This window comes from Taudactylus pleione, unplaced genomic scaffold (genome assembly GCF_031769625.1).
Source record: "Taudactylus pleione unplaced genomic scaffold, aTauple2 ptg000969l, whole genome shotgun sequence".
Taxonomy (NCBI): domain Eukaryota; kingdom Metazoa; phylum Chordata; class Amphibia; order Anura; family Myobatrachidae; genus Taudactylus; species Taudactylus pleione.
The window spans coordinates 992,455-1,020,451 of NW_028285370.1; the positions used below are offsets into that span (position 1 = coordinate 992,455).

At 44.3% G+C, this 27,997-nt stretch overlaps 1 protein-coding gene across 7 annotated transcripts in view; it reads right to left on the reverse strand.

Moving 5' to 3' along the window:
* Positions 1–2,650: 2,650 nt before the first annotated feature.
* Positions 2,651–27,997, reverse strand: part of RNF220 (ring finger protein 220) — a 251,955-nt gene continuing 226,608 nt past the window's right edge. For all 7 annotated transcript variants that reach the window (XM_088460647.1, XM_088460649.1, XM_088460646.1 and 4 more), the window contains 7 exons: positions 21,434–21,530; positions 21,122–21,208; positions 20,209–20,264; positions 19,979–20,057; positions 13,095–13,203; positions 11,176–11,250; positions 2,651–8,550 (listed from right to left, as the gene is read on the reverse strand). In XM_088460647.1, coding sequence (XP_088316773.1) covers positions 8,479–8,550; positions 11,176–11,250; positions 13,095–13,203; positions 19,979–20,057; positions 20,209–20,264; positions 21,122–21,208; positions 21,434–21,530 — 575 coding nt within the window. In that variant the 3' untranslated portion in view covers positions 2,651–8,478. The remainder of the gene's footprint in view (positions 8,551–11,175; positions 11,251–13,094; positions 13,204–19,978; positions 20,058–20,208; positions 20,265–21,121; positions 21,209–21,433; positions 21,531–27,997) is intronic.

The following is a 27,997-nucleotide window of genomic DNA, read 5'->3' on the forward strand; positions in this document are numbered from 1 at the left end:
AATAGGCTGTACGACAGCCAGAACCTGCAATACATCTTTCACTGAATATTTCTCAACAAAATAGACTGATAGTTGTCTAATAAAATAAATATTTAAATGGGTTGGATACGGGATCCCAACGGTCGGGATGCCGGCAGTCACAATACCGACAGCGGCATCCCAACAGTCAGGATCCCGACGCATGCAGGTAAGTACCCTAACCCACCTTTCCAGAAGCCTAACCCACAAACTATAGTCTCAGGTATTTACATGTGTTGACCAGCAGGTGTCAGCATTGCCTAATCCTAACAATTCTCATTTTTACCTCAGGTGTATTCAGGACAGTCCACATGCAGGTCAGCGACATCTTCATAGAACTTTCTACCAGGACCATGTATGCGGCGCAGGATATTTGTCTGATTGAAACCCAAAGTAAACAAATTATTCTGTGGATACTATGTCTGTAGAAATGAATGGAAAATATTCACTAGTTAGGAATATTTATTGACATGTTTTGTGTATATATAATGTCGAAACCAGAGTTAGAAGGCAGTGGTGCAGTTACTCTCTATGAACATGACGTCTACGGCTTCTTATTTCATGGCTTGCGCTTGTGAACATGCCAATTGTAGTTTATTTTCTTGCATTTCTTGTAAATTCTGTTTATGATCTGTCTTATAAATAAACCTAATGTAAACACTTATTTCAAGTCTCGATGTAATGGGTGGTTTTAATTCATACGCTATATAATGATAAATCGTTAATAGATATTGGCATAGGCATTCTGCAGTCTTAGATTGCAGAGTGGCAGCAGCCATGATGATCTCAGTGTGCAGAGCTGTATACAGTGAGGATAGAGACACAAGCTGTCTGATGTATAGACAATATAATACACAGGCTGCGCAGTTGTAACATCTGAATGATTTCTAGTTTATTTTGCACAGTGTAATACTTTCATTTCGCCTCCATAGACGGCCAGGCAGGAAACATCAATCCTCCACTTACAGCTCTAATGAAGTTTATGTGAATTGGTTTATTGTGTAATAGGATAGTTTTATTATTTCAGCATGCAACTCAATAGGGTTATTTGCAGCAATACAAATATACAACAGCTGAATGAATTAGCTGCATTTTACAGCAACGCGATATCTCTCTAACGCCCATTACCCAGAAAGTTCCTAAAACGCAGAATAATAAAAGCTGTTTGGCGATAACAGAGCTGTTTAATAATGGCAAAGGGGTCTATTTACTAAGCAGTGTTAGGAGACAGAGTGAAGTGATAAGAAAGTGATAAGGTGCCAGCCAATCAGCTCCCAACTGTCATCTCACAGGCTGTGTTTGAAAAATGACAGTTGGGAGCTGATTGGCTGGCACCTTACCACTTTCTTATCACTTTTCACTCTGTCTCCTAACACTGCTTAACAAAATAGACCCCAAAATGTCTGAGGCCAGGGCTGTAACTAGGGGTGGGCAAGCGGTGCCGTTGCCCACGGCGCAGTGCCTCTCCACCGTGGCAGAACAGCACCCTGCTGCCACAGAGCCGCCGGGAGCATGTTTAGTAAGCCTCAGGTACTTATCGCCTTCCTTGGCCCAGTGGCCCTACTCCCTCGCGTGACATCACATGTTCAAGGGGTGGGGCCACCACAGGGCAGCTGATCGCCCTGCTAGAGCCCGACCTGAGGCAACACTGGCAAAGAATATGCCAAGTACATTGATGTGATGTTCACGTAATTGTGTACTGAGGTAGATCTGGACGTAGACACACCTGTCAGGAGGAGTATCTCTTGCTGAAGTGCTGGTACAAGGCGCATTCATTATTTTGTCTATTAGTAGAAGTATTCTATTACAATTCTGATTGACTGATTGTGTATTAACTACTCCAGCTGACAGTACTTAGGGGAGATTTTACTCATAGCAACCAATTAGATTCTACTTAACATTTATCTAGCATCTTCTAGAAGATAATAGCCAGAATCTGGTTGCTACTGGCAACATCTCCACTTCTAAAAACTCTCACTTTAGTAAATTTAGCTCTTCGTGTGGAGCTATAGTATATAAATTTGCAGCCATCTATAGGCTTGATGTAAAATACATTTATATATGGGAAAACAGCTCTTTGTATTTAATACAGTTTGTATTTTGATTGTATTTAATTACACTTTATATGAAACATGCAACTTTCCAGTCACTGTTCTCTATCTACATATACACTTGTAAAGGTCAATGAAAAGTTATAGATCCCTTTCAGTATTAGTACTTGGAAGTGATGTGAAGTGCGGTTCCATGCCCATAAAGGGCCCCAAAAGAAGAAATTTGTTCGCTTGCCCCGCTCCGGGCACGGGGGCTCGTTTCGCTTGCCACAGGATTATAATGGAATGATGTTGGACAGTAACTGATGACGTCAGGATACAAATACTGAAGGGGATCTATCCATTTTCCCAGGGGCCTATGCACTCACCTGCTCAGCCCCCGCCCAGTGGCCATACTTACCGTGTTCCTCCTATCCTGGCTGCTGATAGGCTCATCTCCCTAGCAGTGGGAGCCGCTGGGACAGGCGCACTGTTGTGACGGGACAGACCTTACACGTACACTGTATCCAAGTTACTGCTCTCCAGTGTCTTCAATAAGTTGTGGCATTTAAATCTAGACCTCAAACATGGAGACACACACAGAGATTTATACTTGTTTAATGTCAAATGTAGCTTACAAATGGTAATGACAAGTAGCTGACTCTGATATAATATACACGGACACACGTCATTAACACGACTGAATGGACCATCTCTGGCGTCTTTGGGCAACTTTTTTTTTTTTTAATTATATCTGTCAGCTTTTTCCGAAGAAATTCAGCTATTTCATTTTTTTTTTATTATTATTCTAACAAAACAACAAATTTCCACAAACTCCCCAACCATAATAAAAAGCTACAAAATAAATACTGGAAAACACCAGATCTTTACGTCTGGCATCTGGCCCCACAATGGTTCTCTAAACACTGGAAGATTTCGGCACAAAATGTCACAGATTAACCCTCTGTTACTTCAGTAGGGGGTTGAAAAGAGTATTCTGGAAGAACAAATATAAGAACATAATCTACCCCCTGCGGAATGTTTAATATCTACAAACTGCACAAGACAATCTCTGTTGTGTTGTGACTCAATCACAATGGTGTAATTTTTTCATCTTCTATGCAGATAAATCAGTCTGCCCCTATTTGGTGTGAAATCATCTCTTTAATTAGTTATACACAAGTCCCTGTAGCTCTAGAAGGTAACAGAAACCTTGTGCTCCTCATTTAGGGGGAAAGTTACTAAACAGCGGCTTCTCGGCGTGTTTAAGTAGGATATTTCAAATGGCGATTCAATTCCAAGCAAGACATGGCATATTATGCTTTGAATAGTGTTGCTGTTTTAAATTTCCTGCTTCAAGCTGCCACTTAGCAAATTTATCGCTATGGGGTTTCGCATGTATTTTTTTTATGTTAAGAATAAAGGTCTGTTTGGTTGTAGCCTATAGATCAGTTTTGTATATAGGGGGACATCATTGTAATCTTGAACTGTGATAATTATGTTGTAATGTTTTAGTCTTAAAATAATTTTGTGTATGCTTTTATGTCCAGCATCTAAAAATGGATGAAGCCGACATTCTCAGGATGAATAACATAGCATTAATGACGCACTTTGGATAGTAGTTGGACGACCGCTGGGACTAAACGGGGTCCTATTTCCCTCTTCTCCCCCTAATTAGAACCCACGCACTACCCTCCGCAGCCAAATTTTATGGGGGGGAAATGCCACCACCAAAGGGAATTTTGTACAACTTTTGGCTGTTGGCTTCGTGGATCTTTGGATTGTGAACACCCCTGAAAGTCGGTAAAAGTAAACATTTATATTTTACACTATTTTTTTTTTTCATTTCGGCAGCTTTATGGTATAGATCTGTTCTATATGCTGTGACCATCGCCTGGAAGACTAAAGTTTGCATCTCTCTGTTCTGCGTTACATGAAAAATGGTTTAAAAAAAAAAAAAGAAAAGGACTAAAGAAAAATGGCTGCTAAACGAACGACGCCAGCAATTATAACCCAATGAAACATTGATCGCTGGACTGTTATAACACCTTATTTTACATGCCAGCTAGCAGATGTACCTCAGAGCAAATTTATAATAAGGGCCCAGTTTTCATGCTGAATAATCTACTGGTAGAACTACAACCAGAATGGCAGCCAAGTCACAGGCGCTTTAGGACATAAGTGCATGGAAGGCCGGCCTTTTACCTTTACAAAGCAAAATTACTATCTCAGCACAGTCAGTGGGGCGGCTTATTCATGTATCACTCCATAGTGGCATTTTCAAAGCTCCAAAGCGTGTAAAAAACCAAACCTAGATAAAACGGGGGATCACGCCAAAAGGGACACTGGTCCCTTCCACCGACCCGCGTGCAGCTCTTGCCGACTCTGTTATACACTGGCAGACAATAGGACCTACTGTCTACCAGGGAGCCAGCGAAATCTACACACAGGTACATGGACCATCATTGAGGCGATATACTGGATAGTATGATGAGAATACCTCTAAGAGAAACCTGGAATAATTGGTTATGTAAGCATCTAATGTGAAGGGACCAGTGTCCCGTTTATTGGTGTATTTTCATCTACATTCCTTCTTGGGGTGGGCCTCAGTTTTATCTGGTGACACAATAAGATACCTTTTCTTGCAAGCACATATATGGTCACAGGGACTGGTTTAAATCCATACCTATAAAATTTTGCTTTAACATGACTTTTTTTTTCCTCCCCCTATGGGAACACCAAGGGTCATATTCAATTAGGAGCGAAAAGTCCAGCATGGACTGTTCGCTCCACATGAGAGGTTTTCCAGGGATAAAGTATCGGGCGTGCGCCCGCTTTATCCCCATATTCAATTAGGAATGAGCGAAAACGAGCCGGCGGAAAGGTAAGTTTCGCAAAAAAACAGGAATTTTTGGAAAATGGTCCTGGGACCCCCCTAAAGATGTCCAGACATGGGGCACTATGGGTACCCCCGTTTTGGCTGCTGAAGGGAAGTCGGGTTTTTAAATAGCCGCGGCAGGAGCTTTTTTGCGCCCGTTAAGAAGGGGTGAAGAATAGCACTTAGGTTTTTAAAAAAAAAATAAAAAAAAAATTGGGGGTACATGAAAATGGGTGCAAGCATATTTTTAAGTCCCTAAAGTGCATTTTGAAAATTCTTCAAAAATGCACCTGCCGCTACCACCCGCATTCTTTAAAGTACCTGCCGCATACTTGGGACCCCCCTGAATTAATTTGGCTATTCAAAAATTTGTTCCCCATATTTTATTACCCCAAAATTAAAATAACATTTTTTTGGTGTGTCTTTTTTTTTTTTTTTTTTTTTACTTTTTTTGGCACAGTTCGTTTTTAGGGGCTATTCCCAGGGGTGCAGGCTATTTTTTTTTAAGCCTGCACCCCTAAACCCCAATTCTGCACTTTTTTTTCACACGAAAAGTTTTTGAAATTGAGAACGGGGAAAATTGAAACATGTGAAATTGACATCATTCCGACTTTTCGCAGGCTAATTGAATATGGCCCCAAGGGTGATACTTATTGGACAGTATTACAGCTATTGTCGTTGGTTTTTACATGCTTTGAAAATACTATGTAGCAATACCATGTGAAGATTACAAGATCGTTTAGATGCTGGTACTATATAGAAGCGCCTATCTTTGTGTATATTATTGTCCATATTTAGTATTGTCAAGTGTCTCTTATGGGCACAAGGGGCTGCTGCAGAGATGGCACCTTAGGAGCCTTTATTCTGCTTTAGATTTTCAACCAATATTCATGAGAATTCAGCCTATCCCTTCTCTGGGAACCAGTCACCCAACAGTCAGAAAGTGCCTCGTGCCTCAAGCGTTTCCCCAGTGGGTTTTTTTTTTTAAATGGGCTGAAGGCTCATAAATACTGTTATCTATAATTGCTGCCTGCAATGGGTGTAGGTGACTAATACATTTATGTTTAAAATGACAATAAGATTCATGTAGGCCAGAGAAACTATTTCACAGCAGACAGGGTCACGTTATTTTAGGAAGAGATGTCACATTTTGGTGGGTGACTATTGGTCCCCGTTTTATACTTCTCAGTGGAATGTATTTCTGTTCTGTAATATTGCTGATAGCAATAGAGGGGGAACATTCATACATATCTGCAGATGAAACAATCACTGGGATAATGAACCACTCCGTCTGGTTTAGATTAGATAACTTTTTGTCGACAACTTGTTCTACGATTTATACATTAGCCTATATTTAGCCTCTGGTGTCAGTGTCATTTATGCTCTGGATGTTTTTGTGCTCCTATTTCGGACGATGGCCACCTCGTCAGCAGGTACTGGACACACATTTTGTGCTGCCCTTACCACTTCTAATTAATGAAAGACAAATTTAGGTGTAAGTATTTGTGAATAGTCACAATCCAGCCAGAGATTAGGACCCCCTCATGTCACAGCAGGATACAGAGGGGCCCGATCAGGTGGAGGTCACTATAGACCATTGCATAACCCTGGGTGACAGCTGCCCGAGATCCGGGTCACTACCGCGCTAACCTACTAATTCATTTTCTGCCATCTCCAATACATATCGAACAGAAATCAATCTCATATTCTTAACCCTTCCCTGACTGGGGAAGAGCCAGTGGCTAGGGATAAGCTATGATTTCCAGATCTCATCCCAGCAATACAAGGGTCAATTAGCAGTCACACTTCACTGCCCCCGGGCTGGAGCTCAGCTGTGAGACTAGGCCAAGAAGGGATGAGCTGCTGCTTCCTCCAGAATAATCAGTACAGCATCACCGGTAAGGACAGGACAATACAAGGAGGAAAATACTATTATGGAGAAAATGTAACAGAACGCTGAGGAGATCCTGGAATGATTTTACTTTATGTAATTAATCTGGAATCTGTGCTGCTCTATGTAGCTGAACAGTCCATGTAGGTGAAGCTGATAAGCCTCTTCTATTTCTATGGCACTTTTTAATTTAGAAAAAATAAAATAAAAATCCAGGCGTTAAATAACAGTTGTAATTCATGTTATCACCTGGGGGAAGCCCAAAAAGAACAGCAGGTCCCAGCAATCTCAGTCACTACACAACGGAGCTGGGACAACCTGCATTACTTGTGCAGATAGAGGAGACTGTTGTGAAACAGGTGATGCCCATTGCTGTGCCAGTTTGTCCCATTGATGCACTAGAACAACATACTACAGAACGTGAGGCGCGTAAGTATATGGGTAATGGATTGGAGAGAGGGAAAATATCTGTATGAGATAACAGGGATCTACCAAACGCCAGAGAGCCACTAACAATACCAGCAATCTCTATCCTTGGAGAGAGAAACGCCCAAGGCAGCAGGAAAGTATAAACTTGATTACTGGCACAATCGGCCCATAACACCAAACCTGACACTTCTACAGTGTAAGCCCCCAGCGATTCTAAGCCAAACTGTTATCACCTGTGTTCTCAGCATAACGCAACTGTTCATTAGCGGGGGGGGGGCATCTGCTTTCCAGTGAGGGAGGGGTTAATCCAGTGGCAAGTACCTGACGTGTGTACGCAGGGGGTGACAGACTACAGATACGTCACTTGCTGAAATAATACATTTAAAAAAGAAAGAAAAAAAGGAAAAAAAAAAGAAAAAATCCCCAAAATAAATTACATTTACATTTTTAAACCCATTCTGGAAAAGCAACAAACTCCACCCACCCTTTAAAGACCCCCTCCCGGTCCCATTAAAGGAAGATATTTAGTAACATTTTGAGTCTATTCAATTTATACACAACATTGTAAACATATAATTTATATTACATGTGCTTCGCATATCTTTCAGTTTTCTTCTTTTCCCTGCTTTTTTACAGTTAAAAACAAAATAAAAACCACAGAAACAGCGCAGGAGGATAGAAACATAGGGGACCTTTTATAAACACAAAAAAAAAAAAAAAGTCATGGGGGTGTTGTATGTACAGGTCTCTGCTGGGAGCCCACTGCCTCTGGCTGGCTTGTGAGCGGCCAGTTTTGCAGTCTGGAGTGTAGAGGAGGAGGAGAGCGCAGAGGGAGGGGAAATGTAAACAAACCGAATGGCAGACGGAGAGTTCGCGGCACCGTCTGAATCTTAGGAAACGTTAAAAATCAGCAGCAGGTACAGAGAGAAGAGAAAACCTGGAGAGTGCTGCGGGGACTCGGGTCTTGCGGCTTCTCCCCGTTAGTGCTAAGTGGAAGGAACGAAGCGTGTCGAGGATCTGGAAGTCACAATAGTTCGGGAAAGTCTGTTTATTTCTCTTCCAATGTCATTTGCACCACTACTTATAAAAGTGTCTTTGAGCTTCCATAACTACCACAATCACATCACAGACCCGGACAAAGCCTCAGGCTCCACAAAGCGGAGTAGTGAGGACACAAGGGGTACGAGTCTTGGGTGAGGTTGGAGCAACATCAGTCCCTCTTCACAAGTGTTTCACAAGTAGACGCGTCTCAAGTCTCCTGGTGATGTGATGGTGTTACACTGCGGACACAGCTTCTTGGCGCCCTGCAATGCAGACAAGAAGCATTTAGATCACGCGCATGCACTGTACTACAAACATCACAAGAGTTACTAGAATACTCCTCATATAACATAAACGTGAACTACCCTAAATAATAAAGTATTCTGCGGGACTGTACTCAACACAAGAAATACAGTTTAACTAACGACTAAGGAGGGACGTAATAGGTTCTGACTTCATGAAACCAGGGAGAATTAGGCGAGATTGCTGCTACATTTAGCGGCAATCAGTTATATGGCTTCAGCTGGTTCCATGAAATCAGAACCCACTACATAACCCCCAAAGTGTGACCAGCAACTCTGAGGACCCCAATAGCCTCCTGCTCTGATTATTTTTAACCCTGGGATCTGGCCCAGCCCATCACCTGACACGAGCGAGGACCCTAGACTCAAGAGCCATAACCACTCACACCTGCCCCGCTAGACTCGTGTTATTTGCGGGGGTGAGATATTTGCCTCTTTCATCCACTTTCACATAAAAATGCTTTCCTTCTGCGTGCTATTTTGCGCCTCCCATTCAAGACTATTAAAATCCAAATTGTTTATTGCAAAGCGGAAAAAGGCGTTTTTAGTCACAGTGAATGTGAGCAGACAGGACAGTCCCTCTGTACAGCATTAAGTGCATTAATTACTGGATTTATACAGCCCTTTTTATTATATACACTTTATTCACTTTCCTGGATAGAAAAAGGAGATAACTTTATTAGCAAAACACAGATCTGACACATGAAAATCCAGCTGTAGCCGTTCAATTAGAGAAGGGGGGGGGGGGGGAAGGTGCAAAGACGAGGTATAAGAAAAGCGGGGTAACATTTAAGGTAAAGGAAAAGGGGGCCGAGGGTGAGGGAGGGCGTTGTTGGAAGGGGTAAAGGGCAGACTTAACGAGATTACACACATCGACTTTGATCAAGACACAAAAGCAGCGAGGCGTTCCAAGGCTTTTATTGCAGTCTTCAGGCTACGTTTTAATGGTTACATTAGTAGTGAGCTATTTCAGGCAGGGAGGACTGGTTTAATAAATTGAGGTCTGAGCGGTGGGGGGAGAGAGCCTCGTGGAACATGAGAGGATGCTTATTAATTGTTTCCCAGCACAAGTGCCAAGTTCCTTAATGTGTGTATATGTTTCTGATCCTCCGGCTAGGAATACTCCCACCACAATACGGCCAGATACTGCATGGTTACAAATAGTGCATTCTGGGTATAGTCGCCACTAAATCACTGCCTACTTCCAGAGCTACCAGGACCTGAAGGTGTCACACAGTGTCTCTCCAGCAGGGCATGCGAGGTCTGCTGGAGAGCCACAAGGGGGAACACGTCCGATATAGGCTTGTCTCGTGCAAATTAAATCAGGGCAAATGGTCAACAAATGGTTTGCCCGGATTATCCATGTGTAACACTTTTCCATGTCTTTCCTCAATGAGACCACTGGGGACGCTATTCCATTGTGGTCTATGGCTGATATTTTTAACTCAGTCCAACCAAACATTTTCCTAGTAATAAGTGGAAATATAAAGTTCTGTATTCTGCCCCCTCTGCATGTGTGTCACTGAACAGTACTATAATATTAGGACGAGAATAAATCCTGCTTATACAGAGGGTATTTTTTCTATTTCAGTATATATTGAGAAACAGCTTTGAAGCCAACAAGTAATTAAACAGTTTTCTTCTCTATAAAAAGGAGCAAAATGAGAAGCTTAAGGGAAACATTACCGCAGTGGTTCTCAACGCCAGTCCTCAAGTATCACCAACAGGTCCTGTTTTCTGGATTTCTTTAACTATGCACAGGTGAGTTAATCTATTTTGCTGGGTCAGTAATAAAATCACCTGAGAAATCCTCAAAACATGACATGCTGGGAAAAGTTGAGGGATGATGTTGAGCACCACAGCACTAAAGTAAAGGAGATAAGAGCTCAGAATTCACATTAACTCTTGCCAGCAGTGAACAATCATACCACAGGGTGGCAGCAGTGAGCACAGAGGTATTTCACTACATTCATTGTGCTTTCTCTATTATTCATACCAGAGGGGGCAGCAGCAAGCACAAAGGAATTCTGCTGCATGCAGTGTGCGGTTTATAATATTACAACAGGTGGCAGCAGTGAGTGCACAGGCATTCTGCTATATGTAGTGTGCTGGTTATATTACCACCACAGGGGGCAGCAGTGAGTGCATAGGCATTCTGCAGTATGCAGCGTGGTGGTTAGATTATTACCACAGGGGGCAGCAGCAGGCGCACAAGCATTCTGCTACATGCAGCATGTACATTATACTATAAAAAGTCTCATTCACTGCATCAATGTGGTCTCGCTCCAATGTCTATCAGAGTGTGATCAGAAAGCCCACCCATAAACATCCTCGGGACTATTTTAGGAGACTCAAGTGACCCCAGCAATTAGAAGCATGTGATCTTGGCCCCGCTGCACGCAGCACATGAAAGAGCGTCAGTAATGATGTGAGGCAAAAGGTGGCAGAAGGGAGGGAACGTGAAGTAATCTGCCCGGAGGAACGGCTGCGCTTATAAAAGAGGCAGCAGATTTTCTGTTCTGTAATTAGAGCCCAGTAGATGCCTCCTCCCACCCCGGCCAGCTGTGCCAGGGCCCTGAGCCTTACCAGAGTCCGCAGCCAGCATTCCTCGCAGTGCACGTGCCAGCACTGAATGGACGTCAGGGGCATTGTGTAGGAATCCTGGCGAGGAGAGATGGGGAGATTAATTGTACAATATTCACCACAACCTGCCATTAACCCATACACAGCGGGACCTCAGAACCATTAACATCGCCTTGGTGGAAGCTGCACTATTTGCTTGCACAGTTTTCACCCAATTTACAAGTGTATCCATTACCATCATAGAGGCTAACCAATGATTGTGAGAACGCAGCACGTAGGATTCACTAGGAACATGGAACATCACACTTCATACCAAAGGGCCCAACACGATTCCCTCCATACTGGTTACACTAGCTAAGTAATGGTCACACATGCTACCACCACAGGTGTAAGGACAACTGGTGGAAAGCAGGGTACACACTAGACGACCTGGGTATCTGGCCAACGGCATATGCAATGGAGCGACATATCGTACGGTCCGTACACACACATTCCCTCGCCACATCCAAATGCATGGGATCGTCAGTCACATCCTCAGATTGAGTAGCAGGTACGGCAGATCTGAGGACAGACGAGACTGCGGGAGCGCGCATAGTGCGTACGTACTGGATGATTTGAATGATTTGTCATACCGATCCGTCGGAAATCAGCAATTTGTTTAAAAAAAAAATCGTCTAGTGTGTACCCGGCTTAACTTTAATTATGCCACATTCTTGGACTGAAAAGTAATCAAGTTTTTAAAAAAACAAGATACAAACTGAAAAATCTGGAAAATGAGTTTCCCCGTTACAGAAATGACGCCACACTTATGAGACGTTCCCCGGGAGAAGCGCCATGTTCCCATTAGAGACAGTAATGGCCAGAGCCACACATCCAAATAATAGAGACATTTCAGCACTAAGCACCGATAGGCCACTCACCATACAGATCAGCACTGACTAAGCACCGATAGGCCACTCACCATACAGATCAGCACTGACTAAGCACCGAGAGGCCACACCATGCAGATCAGCACTGACTAAGCGCCGAGAGGCCACTCACCATGCAGATCAGCACTGACTAAGCACCGAGAGGCCACTCACCATGCAGATCAGCACTAAGCGCCGATAGGCCACTCACCATGCAGATCAGCACTGACTAAGCACCGATAGGCCACTCACCATGCAGATCAGCACTGACTAAGCGCCGAGAGGCCACTCACCATGCAGATCAGCACTGACTAAGCACCGATAGACCACTCACCATGCAGATCAGCACTAAGCGCCGATAGGCCACTCACCATGCAGATCAGCACTGACTAAGCACCGATAGGCCACTCACCATGCAGATCAGCACTGACTAAGAGCCGATAGGCCACTCACCATACAGATCAGCACTGACTAAGAGCCGATAGGCCACTCACCATACAGATCAGCACTGACTAAGAGCCGATAGGCCACTCACCATGCAGATCAGCTCTGACTAAGCACCGATAGGCCACTCACCATGCAGATCAGCACTGACTAAGCGCCGATAGTCCACTCACCATGCAGATCAGCACTAAGCGCGATAGGCCACTCACCATACAGATCAGCACTAAGCGCCGATAGGCCACTCACCATGCAGATCAGCACTAAGCACCGATAGGCCACTCAGCAAGCAGATCAGCACTGACTAAGCACCGATAGGCCACTCACCATACAGATCAGCACTGACTAAGCGCCGATAGGCCACTCACCATACAGATCAGCACTGACTAAGAGCCGATAGGCCACTCACCATGCAGATCAGCACTGACTAAGCGCCGATAGGCCACTCACCATGCAGATCAGCACTGACTAAGAGCCAATAGGCCACTCACCATGCAGATCAGCACTGACTAAGCGCCGATAGGCCACTCACCATGCAGATCAGCACTGACTAAGAGCCAATAGGCCACTCACCATGCAGATCAGGCATTTGTAGCGGTCCCCTCGGGATAACTGTCTTTCCAATTCACGGATACGCGCTTTTAATGCTTCAAACGTCGTCACTGCGGATTCTTCTGTGATCCTGAGACGGAGAGAAAATTGCCCATTACTGTAAATCAATTTTATTAGAGTATTTAAAAAAGCATCTTTTCTGGCAAAAATATCAATATTAATTTACAGGTAATTCCCGTCATGGTGGCGTCACAGGGCCATAGACTGACGCAGGAAAGTATATATGGAAAGCCTGCATGTTTTCTGCTACGCTAGAAATAAGAAAACGGGACCCAGGACCAGTAAGCGGCAATATACCAAATACTGGATGACGTCATGTGTTCACACAGCGTATAAAAAGGTGATCACACAGCCGAGCAGATCTAACCACACCTGTAAGGAACAGTGGAACTATAAGTGTCAGCATTTCCATCTATTGGCGGGGCCTTTTAGCTCCGTAACAGCTGGGAAGCCAGCAGGTGCCTATCTCTCACACCTAGTACATTGATACAACAGATGGGGGCATTCACGAGAGAATCACCGATTACACTAGTGGCATTACTGCTATCTGGTGGTTGGTTTGCATCACGTGAGCTTTTCATACATGTGTTGTTTAGCAGCATCTTCACTTATAAAAGTCCCCCCTTATTTACTTTCTTTTGGAGGAAAAGAACAAACAGTAGAATAAAAACAATTGTGGAAAAGGTTGATGCGTGCAGATGGGGCAGAATGATTTATCTGGAGGCAGGGGATAAAGTTTAGAGCCAGTCAGATACAAAAAGGCAATCAATAGCTGGACTGTAGATCAGGGCGCTAGTTAGCTGGAAAATTAACGCACCGCTCGCTGCGTCACGCTGCAGGGAAGCTGGACAAATCAATGGCAGAGGTATTGATTTAGTTATTATCACTTCATACGCTCCCAGACATTGTTAAATATCCATTTATTAACAGGAGAAGGGAGCCGGGGAAGGAGGATTCCTCAGATCAGGGGCCTTCATCTGCTGCTAATCAAAAGTGCAATGGAGACCCCTAGACGAGAAGAATGCTTTACATAGCAGCTCCTGCTTACCCCCTGCTGCCTGCAAACTAGGCTAAGATCCTACGCCTGCCGTTCTCCTTATTAGAACATATAGGGACAAATCGGGGGAGCTGCCCCTGCTGGGAATGGATCAGTATTAAAAAGGCATCACGTGGCAGCGGCCTGTTAACCCCACCTTCTCCAGCAGGAGCTGAGAAAGGGACAGGAAAGGGAATGATGTGAGACACACCAACATTCGCTCCTCTGTCCCCAGAACACTGCCACGGTAATCTCCCGTTTCCAGATTTTACACCCCTCCAACACAAAAACAGACCGTTGTTAGCGCCACAGATTTTTCAGGACTCCTGTCATCTACAGCGGACATTAAAGATGGCCACCTATATGTAGGTTATTAACATTCATGACCGTTTTCCTGTGGTTGGTCCGTGTGGAGTCTCATTACCCATCAGACCCTTATAAGACACAGGTTATCTTGGGCACACCCAATATTGTGCTCTCATTTATCACTCTCTTACTCACAGATACATCTTTGTAGCTCAAAATTAAATTGAGCAATCCCAGCGTTGTCCCCAAGGACTGTTCCAAACCGTTCTGTTAATTAAATTATTTCTGCGTTTGCAGGAGTGGAATCTTAATTGACTCTAGATTGTGCTTCCTAAACAAAATACTTCAGAAATTACACAAGAAAACACAGATCCTCGGGTTACGCTCTCCACACATTAATGTGGGCAGTAATTCACACGTATGTCACAGCGTAACTGGATATTCGCACGCTTATAAATTCATCAGTAACTCGCTCTGCTGTCGCTCTTAACTCCCGGTCAGGAAAGAGGTCAATCTGTGAAAGACCATTTGGCTTCACATCTATTACTTTCATACGTATGAAGTGATATCCATCACATAGTGTTATAACCAGGGTTTTCATTTTGGGTGTAATGATCTTTAACGGGAAATCATACTGAACCCTAACAATATGTATCGTAGACATTTTGGAAAGTATTAGTGGATGAGAGAGCTGTTCCGTTGGAATCCAAGGTTGTTATTATTAAACCTAATTTATTGGGTGCCACAACTGGTCCGCAGCGCCGTACAGAGGGCAATACAATAAGACAGTACAGGGTAAAACAATACAGTACAGTACACAAAGAACACTACAACTTAACACAGCCACTGATATAAAGGGGGCAATGGAAATATTCATCGTAAGCTGAAACCTCTAGCTATTAGGAAGGGGGAAGAAATGAAAACAACGAAGGTGTGGAGTCTGGGGGCAGAGAGTCCAAGGAGAAGGGGTAGAGTGTAGCTGGTGTGTAAGAGAAGTAGGTAATGAGAACCGGAGGGTGGAGGGCCCTGCTTATGGAGCTTTCAGTCTAAAAGGAAGGGAGACAGAAGGAATACATAAGCCGTGAGTCAGTCTAAGAGGAGCTAAGGGCAGGAATCAGGAGTGAGAGAATTGGAGAATTCAAGTGGGTGAGGTAGACTACGTGGTGACATTGCTAAGTGCTGGATGGATATGCTTTTATGAACAGGTGGGTTTTCAGTGCCCACTTGAAGCAATGCAGGCTGGGGGTTAGTCTGATGGAATGAGGGAGATTTTGTCCCAATGGTGGGGGGTGCAGCACGGGAGAAATATTGTATCCAGGAGTGAGATTTGGTAACCAGAGGGGAGGAAAGGCAGCGGTGTACGGCTTGGCAGAGAGGGGAGGCAGATGTGGAGCAGCGTTGAGTACAGATTGGTGAGGAGCAACATGGGAACAGGGGAGTCCGGAGGGGAGAAGGTTGCAGTAGTCAAGGTGAGAGATAAGTGAGTGGACAATGGTTTGGTGGCATCCTCCAAGAGGAAGGGTCTGCCTAGAGGTGCTGATATTACGATGTACTGGGCAGAATAACTGAACATTTATAGAGAAAAGATTGGAGTTCACCATCCGGCCTTCTCTCCCAGCTAATGACCCCAGAGACTCTGTCTGAATAGGGATTTTGGTGTTAAGTTTGGCAGAAGCCTCAGCTTTCAACGCTACAGAAAACAGCTCCCATGTAGTGCAAGTAATTATTAGCGTTACACAGACGTGTTCCAGTGCTGTGAGGGACGATGATTCTTTGGCAGGAACGGCTGGAATTTTAGGTAGCCAAACAGGAGGGCGATACAAAGTGGTTTCTCAGGTTGTAAGAGCGATCTCCTGGAAAATCCATATGGCTTCCAGCAACCCCACCCACGGGCTGCCATTCACAGGAGCAAAGGTGCAGTGTGCAAGATACTCTTTGGAGACACTACACAGACCCAGGAATAAGTCCTTCTACACGGATGTGACAGAGGTGAACATTCCACACTCCCCATGGTGTCACCAGGAATCCTGACCTAAAGGCCCAGAACCATAGATATTTCATTGCAAATCAGAATACACCCTTCACTCCTGGCTCTGTAAAACAGCAGATCATACTTTACTTTCAGCTTGGCCTCAAAATAATATCAAAAAATTTGCAAAAATCACTAATTTGTATAGTGAAATGTTATCTGTTACCGAGGAAACGGCAAGTCTGTAAACAAAATCTAACAACACTTCACTATTAAGAAATAGGACAGCCAGAATGCAGAGCAGTTTCTGTAAAAGTTTGAATTTATACTCAATAGCCGCTGTACCCGGACGGAATCTATAGCACCCGCACTTGTGCGTGACATGGTGATTCTGCGTAAATGGAGGATATGGAAAATGATATGAACTGCTCGACGGTTGATCACCAAATTAATTTACACGGAACACGCAAATCAGTCTTCTGTTGTGGATCCTTTTCTTTTTTGGCATATTGCCCCCAGAAAGAGCTGTACCAATGATTTACATAAGAGGACAATAAGAAGAACTGGATTAGAACGTGCTGAAGTATAGTAGCTGTTAGTAAGTGGTCCAGCCTGCGACAACCCCAATATGGCTGGAGCCTTCAGTGATCTCACACAATGCAGCAGAATTACTGTGAGGGATTAGTCTCCAAACCTGTGACGAGCAGGAGCGGAGTTTGGCTTCAAGCCCTGTGCAACCTGGCTGCCAAATGATCATGGTTGTCCCTGTCGTGTCATGAATTGAGAAAACAATTTACAGTGCAGAAGAAGCCCCTGATCTCTCCCCCTTCTGTATCCAGAACTATCAGCACTGCGAGACCTGGAGACCAGTTGCCAGGACAGTTAGGAGAGGGCAAGAAAGAAATGGAATAGCCAGACTGCTGTGATGCACCATAGGAAGCCGTCTTTGTAGTAACACAATAAAGGTCCCCGTTTACCCAGGGGGTCAGGCTGTAACAGGTAACAGGTAACAGGCAGCACCCAAACACAAGCGAACGTAGTCTTCGGGGGAAGGCGGGGTATTTAAATCCCACAAAATAGAATATACCCTGAACTACGTAATTTGATAACAATAGACCAGGATTTTATTGCAACATACGTTCCCCCCAGTTTTCCTCCTATAAACAAACAGGTTCTAAATCAGAATATTGAAATCCATGGTTTTACTAAATTCAGTAATCATGAATATTACACATTAAGGGGCACATGAATGTCACACAATATTATCAATGCCGTGTAACAGCCGAATGTGTCTGCAGAGCTGACGTGTGCTGAACACAGAGCGCTCCTGTCACTGGAGAGACAAATACAATTATAATCAGTATTTTTACACCACACACAAACACTGCACAGTCTCTGTAATCCGTATAGGCTGCTTCTTCCCCGAGCATCCTTCTTTTTCCCCTTCCGCCTGATTAATGATCTTGTCGTTCTGATTGATGACCCACCCCAGCAGATTAGAGTCTCCTGTTCCACCCACCTTCCCCTGCACCCTCCCCTCCCGACTTCTGGAGGTCCTTTCTGCACCAGGGCTGGAAATATTAGAGAATTATTAAATAAACATTCATACGTCATGTCTCTTCCCATAGCGCTCGGGCACTCTCGCAGCCGCTGTCCTGTTTGCTTTCATGCTGACACCAAACAGCTGGAGTGATTCATGGAGAGGCTGGCAGAGACGTTCGGTGTCATACATCATGCTGGCCGGGGGCGCTCCGTGCCCTGACTGAGATAAAGTGATCAACCGCGACCGGATGGAATGAATTTATGACAACACAAAACTGAGGAAAACAAATGGGTGGTGACCTGGCGGGCTAGTCACCTCGCACACTTCCCTTGGCCTGCAATCTGGCTTGGCGGAGAGAAGCAGAAATTGAGCAGTGACATTCGGAATTAAGATGCTGCCCCGTGATCTCAGGGGAGGAGGAACGATTCGAAACAGAAGGCAACTTAGGGAAAGTTTAAAGGAAAATTAATTAATTTGGAATGTTGGGATTACAGACGAGTTTCTAATGGAATCTGAAGAAGAGGGGGGGGGACACCATCGCCAGACTGTATCATTCTAAATATCTCAAATGCAAATGAAACACGATGTAAGTGGGACGAAGGCCCTAAATAATTAATTTAAACGTGGTCATTTACAGTGCACTGCACATCCAGAGATGGTAAATTAAAGGGAACCCTGCTCGCGAGCAGCAGATGTGGCTCTGTGACTGGGTCAGCACTGACCGAGTGCTACGCGTAATCAGGCTCATTAATTAACAGCGGCCCAGGTCGTTTTAAGAGGCCTTAGATGCATAATGAGTGCGAGTTAATTTTCACAATGAAACGATCGCTCAGGAAGGGGGGGGGGGGGGGAGGGGGAGCGCGTGGTGACACGGGCGATGAAGCCGGGCTTACTAAACACATTTGTTTTGGTAAATGTTAATCGGAAGGCTAAACATGAAATAATCAATAACAGCGGGATTTAAAAAAAAATAAAATAACAGGAAAGCAAAGAGTTATGAAAAATGAAGGCGCTCGGGGCCTGGCCTAAGTGCTCAGTGCTGCTGCCACCCCTCACCAGCAAAGAAGAAAAATGAAACCAATTTAGCTCCAGATTAAGAAACAGCAACTGGAGATGAATCAATTTAGCCTGCCGGGCTGGGTCGCCATATATCACGGCTCAGCGCTGGAGTCGTTAGCAGGCAGATGGTACACGGGCGCCCCTCTCACACGCTGTCTTTTGAATACTCAAAGGCCGGGGCATAGTTATCAATTCATTTAACAGACACATCCACAAAGATACACCTGGGGGCAGAATGTACAGGCAGGCATTAACACCGGGACTGGTGCTATTTATTACAGGGAAATCCAGTCTTCCAAAGATAGTAATAAGAGTCTCCCGCGGGATGGAGGACTGATGACTGGAGAATGCTGCCAGGACATATACACAGGCAGTGATAAATACATTGGGCACGGCATCCTTCATCGTATATTAACTAGTGAACTAGAAGGACTAGAGTCTTCCTCTTGGCAATCTCCAGCAAGTCTAGACATCCCGCTCTCAGCCAGAACTTCATTACCGAAACTGGGGGAACTAGGGAAAGTACTAGTGTTTTATGCCCAACTGTACAATATAAAGCATTAAGTGGCCCTGTAAATGAGTTCCAAGGAAGCCACAACTTCACCATAACGAGCTACGAGACCCGTTCTCTCCTGCACCTAGAACTCCTGTAATTTTCTAAAAGGCAATGAGAAGCGTTTTCGATTAAATAAGAACTGGTGATAGTTCGCTTTATTAGAGCTGGTAATAGCGGGGAATATTGTAGATAAAGAGGTATAAAAGCAAATCAGAGACATTAACAATAGCTGCACCTTGTAAATACTAAATCCATCATACTTTCTGCCCACAGAGCACAAACAGTTGATGCAATAGTGCAGCTCCCAAAGGAAAAATCCATGCATGTTCCTGCAGAGGGCAGCACTGGCACCAGGTACATTTCTGTCACTACTCACTTTTCTATGTCACTATTCTTGCACGTTTTCTGTACGGCTTCCTGTTTCATGCTCTCTCCGTTACTCGTCGATGGCATTTCTGGAAGAAGATGGTAGAAGTTGGTATAAAAAGGAGTGAACCAAAATATAACCATATAACTAAAATCAGTTATATGGTTCCCCTCTTCCTGGCGCTCAATAAAACATGAAACGCTCGGTTGAGGGGGGGGATGTATAATAATGGAACTCACCGTCACTGGCCCACTTGGAGAATTCCGTTGTTATCCTGGCGCTAGGCGTTCCACCGCTGGAATTGAAAAAACTATTTACAGTCAGTCATTCATATTTTGTCTATTAAGTGGGGGCCTCTTCATAACATAATGATCAACAAATTACACAATCATATTGGCACATCAATTATATATTATGATCAAAAACAAAAAGGACAGAAGGGCGTTCGTCGATGGGCGTACAATATACCATTCCTCAATCGTGCTATATTTTTATTACGGTGAATGCAGCACTTGAGAATAAGATCACACTCTACAACACACTGGAACTGCAATAGTTAGGCAGTGGCCAATTCATTATACAGTATAACACACTTGCATGTTATGTACATTAAATCCGAAATGTGTTCATTATGGGTGTGGCATAAAAGAAAAACAATGTAAAAGGTTGACAGTCAATGGGTCGACATCAGATGGACAACATAAAATAGATCCCCCAAGTGCCTAAACCTAACCCTCCCCTCAAATGTCTAACACAAACCTAAAAAATTTTTGGGCAAAATGTCAACCATTTTTTTTTTTTTTTGTGTCGACCATTTGAACCGGTCAACCTTTTAAGCCTGTCAAACTTCTGAACTATCGACCTTTTGTCCATCCGTTGTTGACCAATTGACGGTCGACCTTCTATTATGTTCCCTTCCCCCTCTGATTATTTGGAACAGTCTCGGAATGGTGTTAGCCAGTCTCTGGGATCAGACTGCGGATCCCCTTACAGGTGCCAGTACGTTCCCTCTCATTCAGTGACTAGTCTCCATGTAATATGGGGCTCAGTTCACAAGCTGGGGGAGGGGTGGGGCACATCTGATTAACCTGATAATCATGAATGTGTTGTCTTGTTAAATTGTACTAACACTCGGCTTTAAGAATCACTCACTTTAACACAGCTCCTCTGAGTGCCTCTCGCTCCCTGGCTTCCCCAGGCTCCTCTCCGGTACATGGGATAATATCGGCTTCAGTGTACCTAAGTAACACACCGCTAAGGAAAACATCTGATCTCACCGGAAACACAGCAGCAATGACGCCATCTAACAACATATAATTTTGGCAGTAGGTGCTGCAGAGACTAAGGCTTCTATTTCAGCAGCCTGCATTGGAAATCTGCAGCAGACACTGTATGTGGCGCTTTGGAGTGAGGACAGGGAGGAAGTGAGGATCCCCCTGAATAGCACCTCCATTAAAAGGATACTGTGCTTTTCCATATTCAAGTGTGTCATCTCCATCGACATCCAGATCAGCGTCGCTGTCATGAGTTTCTTTGCTGCTACACATAATAAAACCAGTTCCTACGGAACAGATAAAACGGGACATTAGGAAAATGTACCATCGTTAATTTATTATTGTTTTACATTAACACTCTTAGGACCTAAAATCAAAGCAGATGGCGCTTACAATTAAAAGCCTATGCAAATAGGTGAGATAGGTAAGGAGGGAAGATGTTTTAAAAGCTGAACAAACAACATTATTGGTCCCAAGGAGGAGAATAACAGCAGAAGTGTGGGGACTGAAATATAAAGACACCAATTCATCATTAGTCAAAGTTTGCAGTCATGTGCACCTAACCCAACTATACCATCTCACACTCCATGCCTGCTCACAGTGGGGGCCTCCATTCTGTCGTGCATTTGGAGGTTTTCGTATGACAAAGATGTAAGGGGTAAGGAGAGCATCCTGGACCAGTAAAGAGTCCCCCATTCTGCAAAGACCCAGAGGGACAAACTTGGAAGGCCTTCACATGGTTACCCAGGGGAAACTTTGTAATTACATAAGATAAGGTCAATCAAAATGTGGCCCCTAGGAGAATCCCACGGTGGAATGGAAAAACTAGAAGTCAAACATGGAAGGCTTTAGGTAGCATTTAAAGTAATGTGGCCCGACAGGAGTTACAAGGCTTGTTCTTTGTGTATCCCCGCAATGGAAGTGCAGGAAGTGAGGACATGGTGCAGCCAGAGGTGGCCTCCAACCACGCAACACTGATGAACCTCCCTTTATTTAGGAGCCAACAAAAGAAAGGAGGAAATGCCTCTCATTTCTTCCTTCAAAAGAAGAATTGCCAAGGTCCCAAAATAATTAACATTTATTTTTTATAGAGCCAGCATACGGTGCGTTACTGCAGGCGGACACATGGTAAGGAACCATCACCAAAGATAGGAGATAGCACCACTCCCTCAAGTCACTAAGTATTTTGGGCACCAAGGGAGAGCAATTCTAACCATAAAGTGTGGAGTACGAAAGAGTGAGCTTAATGTCAGAGTATTGGATATTGCCACTAACCCACTTGAAATTAATAGATAGAGTATCAGGCCTTTTGGAATAAGGACACATCTAGTGGATAACGGTGTTGAGAAAGGATCAAGGAAGAAGTTGAAAAGCAGAACCATTCAGGGGGTCAATCTTTAAAGCAAAAGATCTTTAATAATTTCATGAAGATCTATATGGGCCAGAAGCTTCGTTGGGTTAAGGTGCTCGATGGTCATGTGGATTTCTGGTTCTTCAATTCCCTTTGGTCTTTCAATAAATGTCTGTAGGTAAGCAGCTCGCAAAATCTGAAGAACAGAAGGAGTTTCACCACCAGAGAAGAGGGAGAAGTAAACCTGCAGAATCTGGACGGTAGCCTGGATTAAAAGTACCACGACACCAAATTTGCTGGATTGTTTGCTACGAGAGACAATTAGGTACTTGTAATAATGTGTGACGTCTACTGGTGATATCACTGCTTATGCCAGGGATGAGCTGTATAATCTTTTGCTGAGAGAACCTGGTGGTGCTCACCTTGTGCCAGAGACGTTTGTTACAGATTAAGGGGTTGAGTTCGACTCTCAAGAGCGCAATATTGTTATGGTCTGGCTTGTTGGAATTCCAATTTACTCAATAAGCCCCCGATCGCTGCTTTGAGGGCAGCACAGAAGATCCGTCCAGTCACATCAGGCATGGTCCCCACAACTGGCTGAGAGCTCACATCTTTCAACAGGCAACTTTAAGCTTCCACAGCCCCTGTCTATCAACCAAAACTCAACAAGCAAATGGCCATCTAAACAAACAGCATCCTACCTGGCACCTGGATGAGTGAATAGGAGGAAGTCGTGTGTAAAGTCAAGGCAGAAGAACATGCAGTAGGTGATAGAGAGGCCAATATTTAGAGGTCAGAAACTTCTTATATGACGTGTCAGCCTATGAATCTACTAGGCACTAGAGACATAGCTGCAGCACAAGGCAAACATGTCTCATTCGGTGTCTCAGGGAAGTCACAAGCATCCTAGTGGATTGATAGGCTGAATATGGGTACGGCATACAATATGGTTACTTCCACTTTGGGTGTCCTGTAATTAAAGGAAATTACAGCAGCTCCTGGATAGTGATATTATTTACAAGATGATCCCAGCGGTTAATGAGCTCAGGAAATCATGCCCAAGCCCCAGGTGCTGGCTGACGACTGTTCCCAGAAGCCAAGGTGAAGAAGTCTATGTGCGGCGGGGTTCTGCCAGGGCTACACATTTGGTGACAGTTTTAAACAGTATCCCTGCGGAGGATGACCCCTGATTTCCTGCTGTCGCCTCTGTGCCTGCGCCAATGAAAATGTCGAGCAGCTGTTCAAATATTAGACGTCTGAACGCGCTGGTCTCTGGACCAGTGGCCAATTCTAGCTGGTATTTGTCTGCAGTTATGGAAAACGGATTCTGAGGCTGTTTGGAACACATGGCAGCTCCATCCCGACACTGCACAGTACATCGCCCACCCTGTCATCTCCACTCCTAGTTTCCTAGGAAGTCTCAGGAGATAGAAACAGCCCGACCTTCTCACCAATTAACCTTGTTACATGAGAAATACATGTGTATAGGATGATCAGCACTGTGACCTGAACAGGGAAATCTGAAAGGTCATGCTTGCCAGATTCCTCACTGCTACACAAGTTACATTGCTTACTGAGGTATAATTGGGTTAGAGACTAAGTAGAGAACCACACTTAATACTACTAATATGACACGAGGAATGGTCACTTAAAGGCAGGGCAATGTTCATACATCAATTAATAAAACATATTACTTAGTTATAAAGGCACCAGAATACTAGATCTAGGATGTAACATTTAAGTGCTTTGTTGTACAAGTGTACACACTGTAGTGTTAAGGTGCCCACACACACAGCGATTTTTTTTACCCGATCTGGCCGATTCCGGCACATTGGAACGATCACAACAGTCCCCACTCACGATCACAATGCGATGCGCGCCCCCGCAGGTCGCACATTGCATCGTCAGATCTGCCGTACTGTACGGCAGATCTGACAATCTAGGACACAATGCACTATAAAAAAAAAAAGTCTGGCTGCAGGAGATCGGATGAAGATTGGACAGCATATCGTGTGCTGAGCTGCCGGGGAGAGTTTCAATGAAAATCGGACACATTGTCGGATCGTAAGTATATCGGTATGTCTGTGGGCACCTTTATAGTGTTGTACATCAATACCATTCTGATATACCCATGGTCTACACAGTGGGGGCAGCATTTTCCAGAATAAACCAATTATTCACAGAACTGCTGTCTGACAACTTACAAGAGGCTCCGGGTGAGATCCCTAGTTACTAATAAATCATCTTGTCCGTGTGCAGGCGTCAGCATCAACGGCTGTCTCTGATCTATGAAGGTGCTGTGTACAATGTCTGTCACTTCTATATGTTGGTGTTGGGTGCACTGTCCGTCTCTTTTACATAAAGGCTTTAGGTGCAATATTCATCTCCTCTTTGTGTAAGATTTTGTTGCAGTGACATCTGAGGCACTGACTGGATGTGGAGAAAAGACACTGGATGGATATCTGCCTTTTCCAGATCGCAACATACCAGAAGAACTGGCCTACAGGCTACGGCAGCCAACTGCTGACACACGTCATTCCATAAAAGCTGGTGGAGCTAGTGGGTGTCCCCCTCTGCTGTACTGCATGAGACTGAGCACAGACATGATAGAATAAAACAGTGTGAACTTCATCCAGTACAAGGTATGGAGAGGTTATGGGGGAACTTCAATTGCCGGCGAAGGGTGCGAATTGCCATTACTGCGGTGTTTAATTGGCAGCAACGGTAGTCCGTTTCGCATCCTTCGCCAGGTTGAACACCCGATTTGCAAAAAAAGTGCTTGCGACCCTATTGGGTGGTGAACTCACATTTTTTTTTTTTTTTTTTTTTACATTTCCCCATAACGTTGTCTACATAGCTACTGCTGAAGAAAGGGAAGACTGACTATCGCTCAACACGAGTGGAATCGCTGTAACAGTTTTGCACGGTTTTCGGAAATGTGCACTTTGCAGCATATACAGTCTATGACTAGAGTTGGGGCGACGATGGTCCGTCCCGTCTTGCGGTTTGGACAAGGACGGTTAGCACTTAACGTCAGTTCCCCACAGCTAAAAATACAACATTTAACGTGATCAGGGCAGCATTTTCATATGTACGGTATATATTAACCATCTCTTCATTGGGGTGCTGTAGACACCAGATTTCTTATGGTAATGCCGATACTATTATAGATCACTCTTGGTTTATGTGAGCAATCGTAAAAATGGTGAAGTTGCCAATCACTATAGGTGACAGTACTGAGAAAATGAAAGAGAAAAAGAAGGAACTCTATAAAACACATTGCAGGGTTGTGATGGAAAAAGCAGGGTGTAATAAAGATTGACCAAAAGGCCAGAGAGAGTAGACAGAAAAACAAACCAAAGTTCCAGCTCGGCTTCCGACCATCACTCTCACTCAGGCAATGACTGACACCTCTATACACCAACTGACAGCCTAGAGACAAACTCCCCCGATCAATCAGAAACCGGCTTTCAGGATTACTTACACCCCAACCCTCTGACGGCTGCATTTACACAGATCAACCTACTACCTCTTATTGTAGCAGAGGACAGCATACACCAACAGAACGCTTTCTGCAAATCTCACTTAGCCCCTGACATTAAGTTTAATAGAATAAAAGATAAAAGTGCCTTGCAGCAAACGGTGTACACGACAGCAAAACCAACATCTAAAATGGATAAAACATGAGTACAGGCCAAAAATACAGACGACCTGCAAGCCTCCAGTTATGGTGGAACTACAAGTCCCAGCATCCAGTAATGCTGGGTACACACAGGACGATCTGTTCAGCGAACGATATCGCTAAACGATCTCCCTTGAAATTCCAGGTGTGCTGGATGAACGATTCTGTTCATCCACACAACAAAGATATTACCAACGACCAGCGATCGTTTTCCCATATGGAAAATGAACGATATCGTCCAGGTTGGCTTGCAAACATGGACGATATCGTTATTGTCCAGCGGGAGCGCGCATCGTTGGTCGTTCATTGCATTCACACGGAACGATATATCGTTGAACGTTATCGTTCAAAGATATCATCTCGTGTGTATGCACCTTAAGTTCTACTGATGATCTCATATGTCCCATAAATAAGTAGCACTACTCTGTTTTCCCCTCTAACAGTACGCTGAAACATATGGCATGAGTTACACTACAGAGAACCCTAGCTCTTTGCAATATTGTACTTATTGAGCAAAGTGGGAGCCGTTGTATCAATTGTCCGGCACAGTTGAAATGAAACCACAACCTCCCATTAAAAAATTGGACACCTTGATGAAACCCGTCCTAAAACCTGTAAAACAATGGCCTGGAACAAAAAGCAACTTGGACACATGTCATTCAGTTAAATAAGCAAATTAGCAATTATTCCAATTAATATTCACTTAACTATGGTCTGTAACTACCTGAAAATGCAGTGGTTAGCTACACCCACTACATATACATACAGAAGTAATGCCGTTACTAGTCCTCATGAACCGATTGGCTGAGTACTGGGCCCAGGTAACAATGGCGGCCTCTGCGTTACAGCCTGAGGTAAGAAGGTTCATCACCTGTAGGCTGCTGCGCTCTGTGAATACTACACAAAAGGAGGGAGAGGCTTTGGCTGCTCAGCCAGCCACATTACTGGGGAAATAACTAGTGCTGACAGGAAAAGGATCAGAGGAGTTTAGCAACTTGGGTAATCAAATATGAGCTTTAAAGCAGAGCCGGCAGGGGGGGGTTACCGTCCCTGCACCTGAGGACTCCGCACTGTGGCTGGCAAACAGCTGGAAGTTATACACAACATCCCCAAGCCCCACAGCAGGCCTCTGTGCTGCCTCCTTCAAGTAATTAATGACATGCCGAAAGCTTTCTGCTTTTAAAGGAGAGAAGTGAAAATATGCAAGTGTTGAAATGCTAAATTTCATTAAAGGGGAAAAACGCAGCTCTTTAACCCCAAACTAGATTTTTTTTATGACCCTGCCAGCAGAATGAAATTCACTGTTAATTTAATCAATTAATCAGCATATTGATTCACAAAGCAGGGTTGGCAGGAGGCCATGTGTAGTGGTTTTCTCCACACCTGCAGCCTCGGCTATAGCACACAGCAACGTATACAACACACAGCACAGCTTTACATGTCCTCTGATTCCAGGGCCGGGATGGTGGTACACGCAATCCACCTCTCTGATGTTCTGCTCTGAGGAATACCCTCACAGAAACATAATAACTGGGAATAAGGGCACCCCCCAAGAGTGCTACCACAGTCCATAACATCTGTCCACTTTCCTGAGTTTACCATGCAAATTCCCATATATGAGCAGATTGTATTTTCCCTGCAAAAGGAGGACGTTTCCATAAACTACCATCACAGCCGTGTCAATCACCCATGGAAGGGTTTCCAAAGTCTTTTTTTTTAGC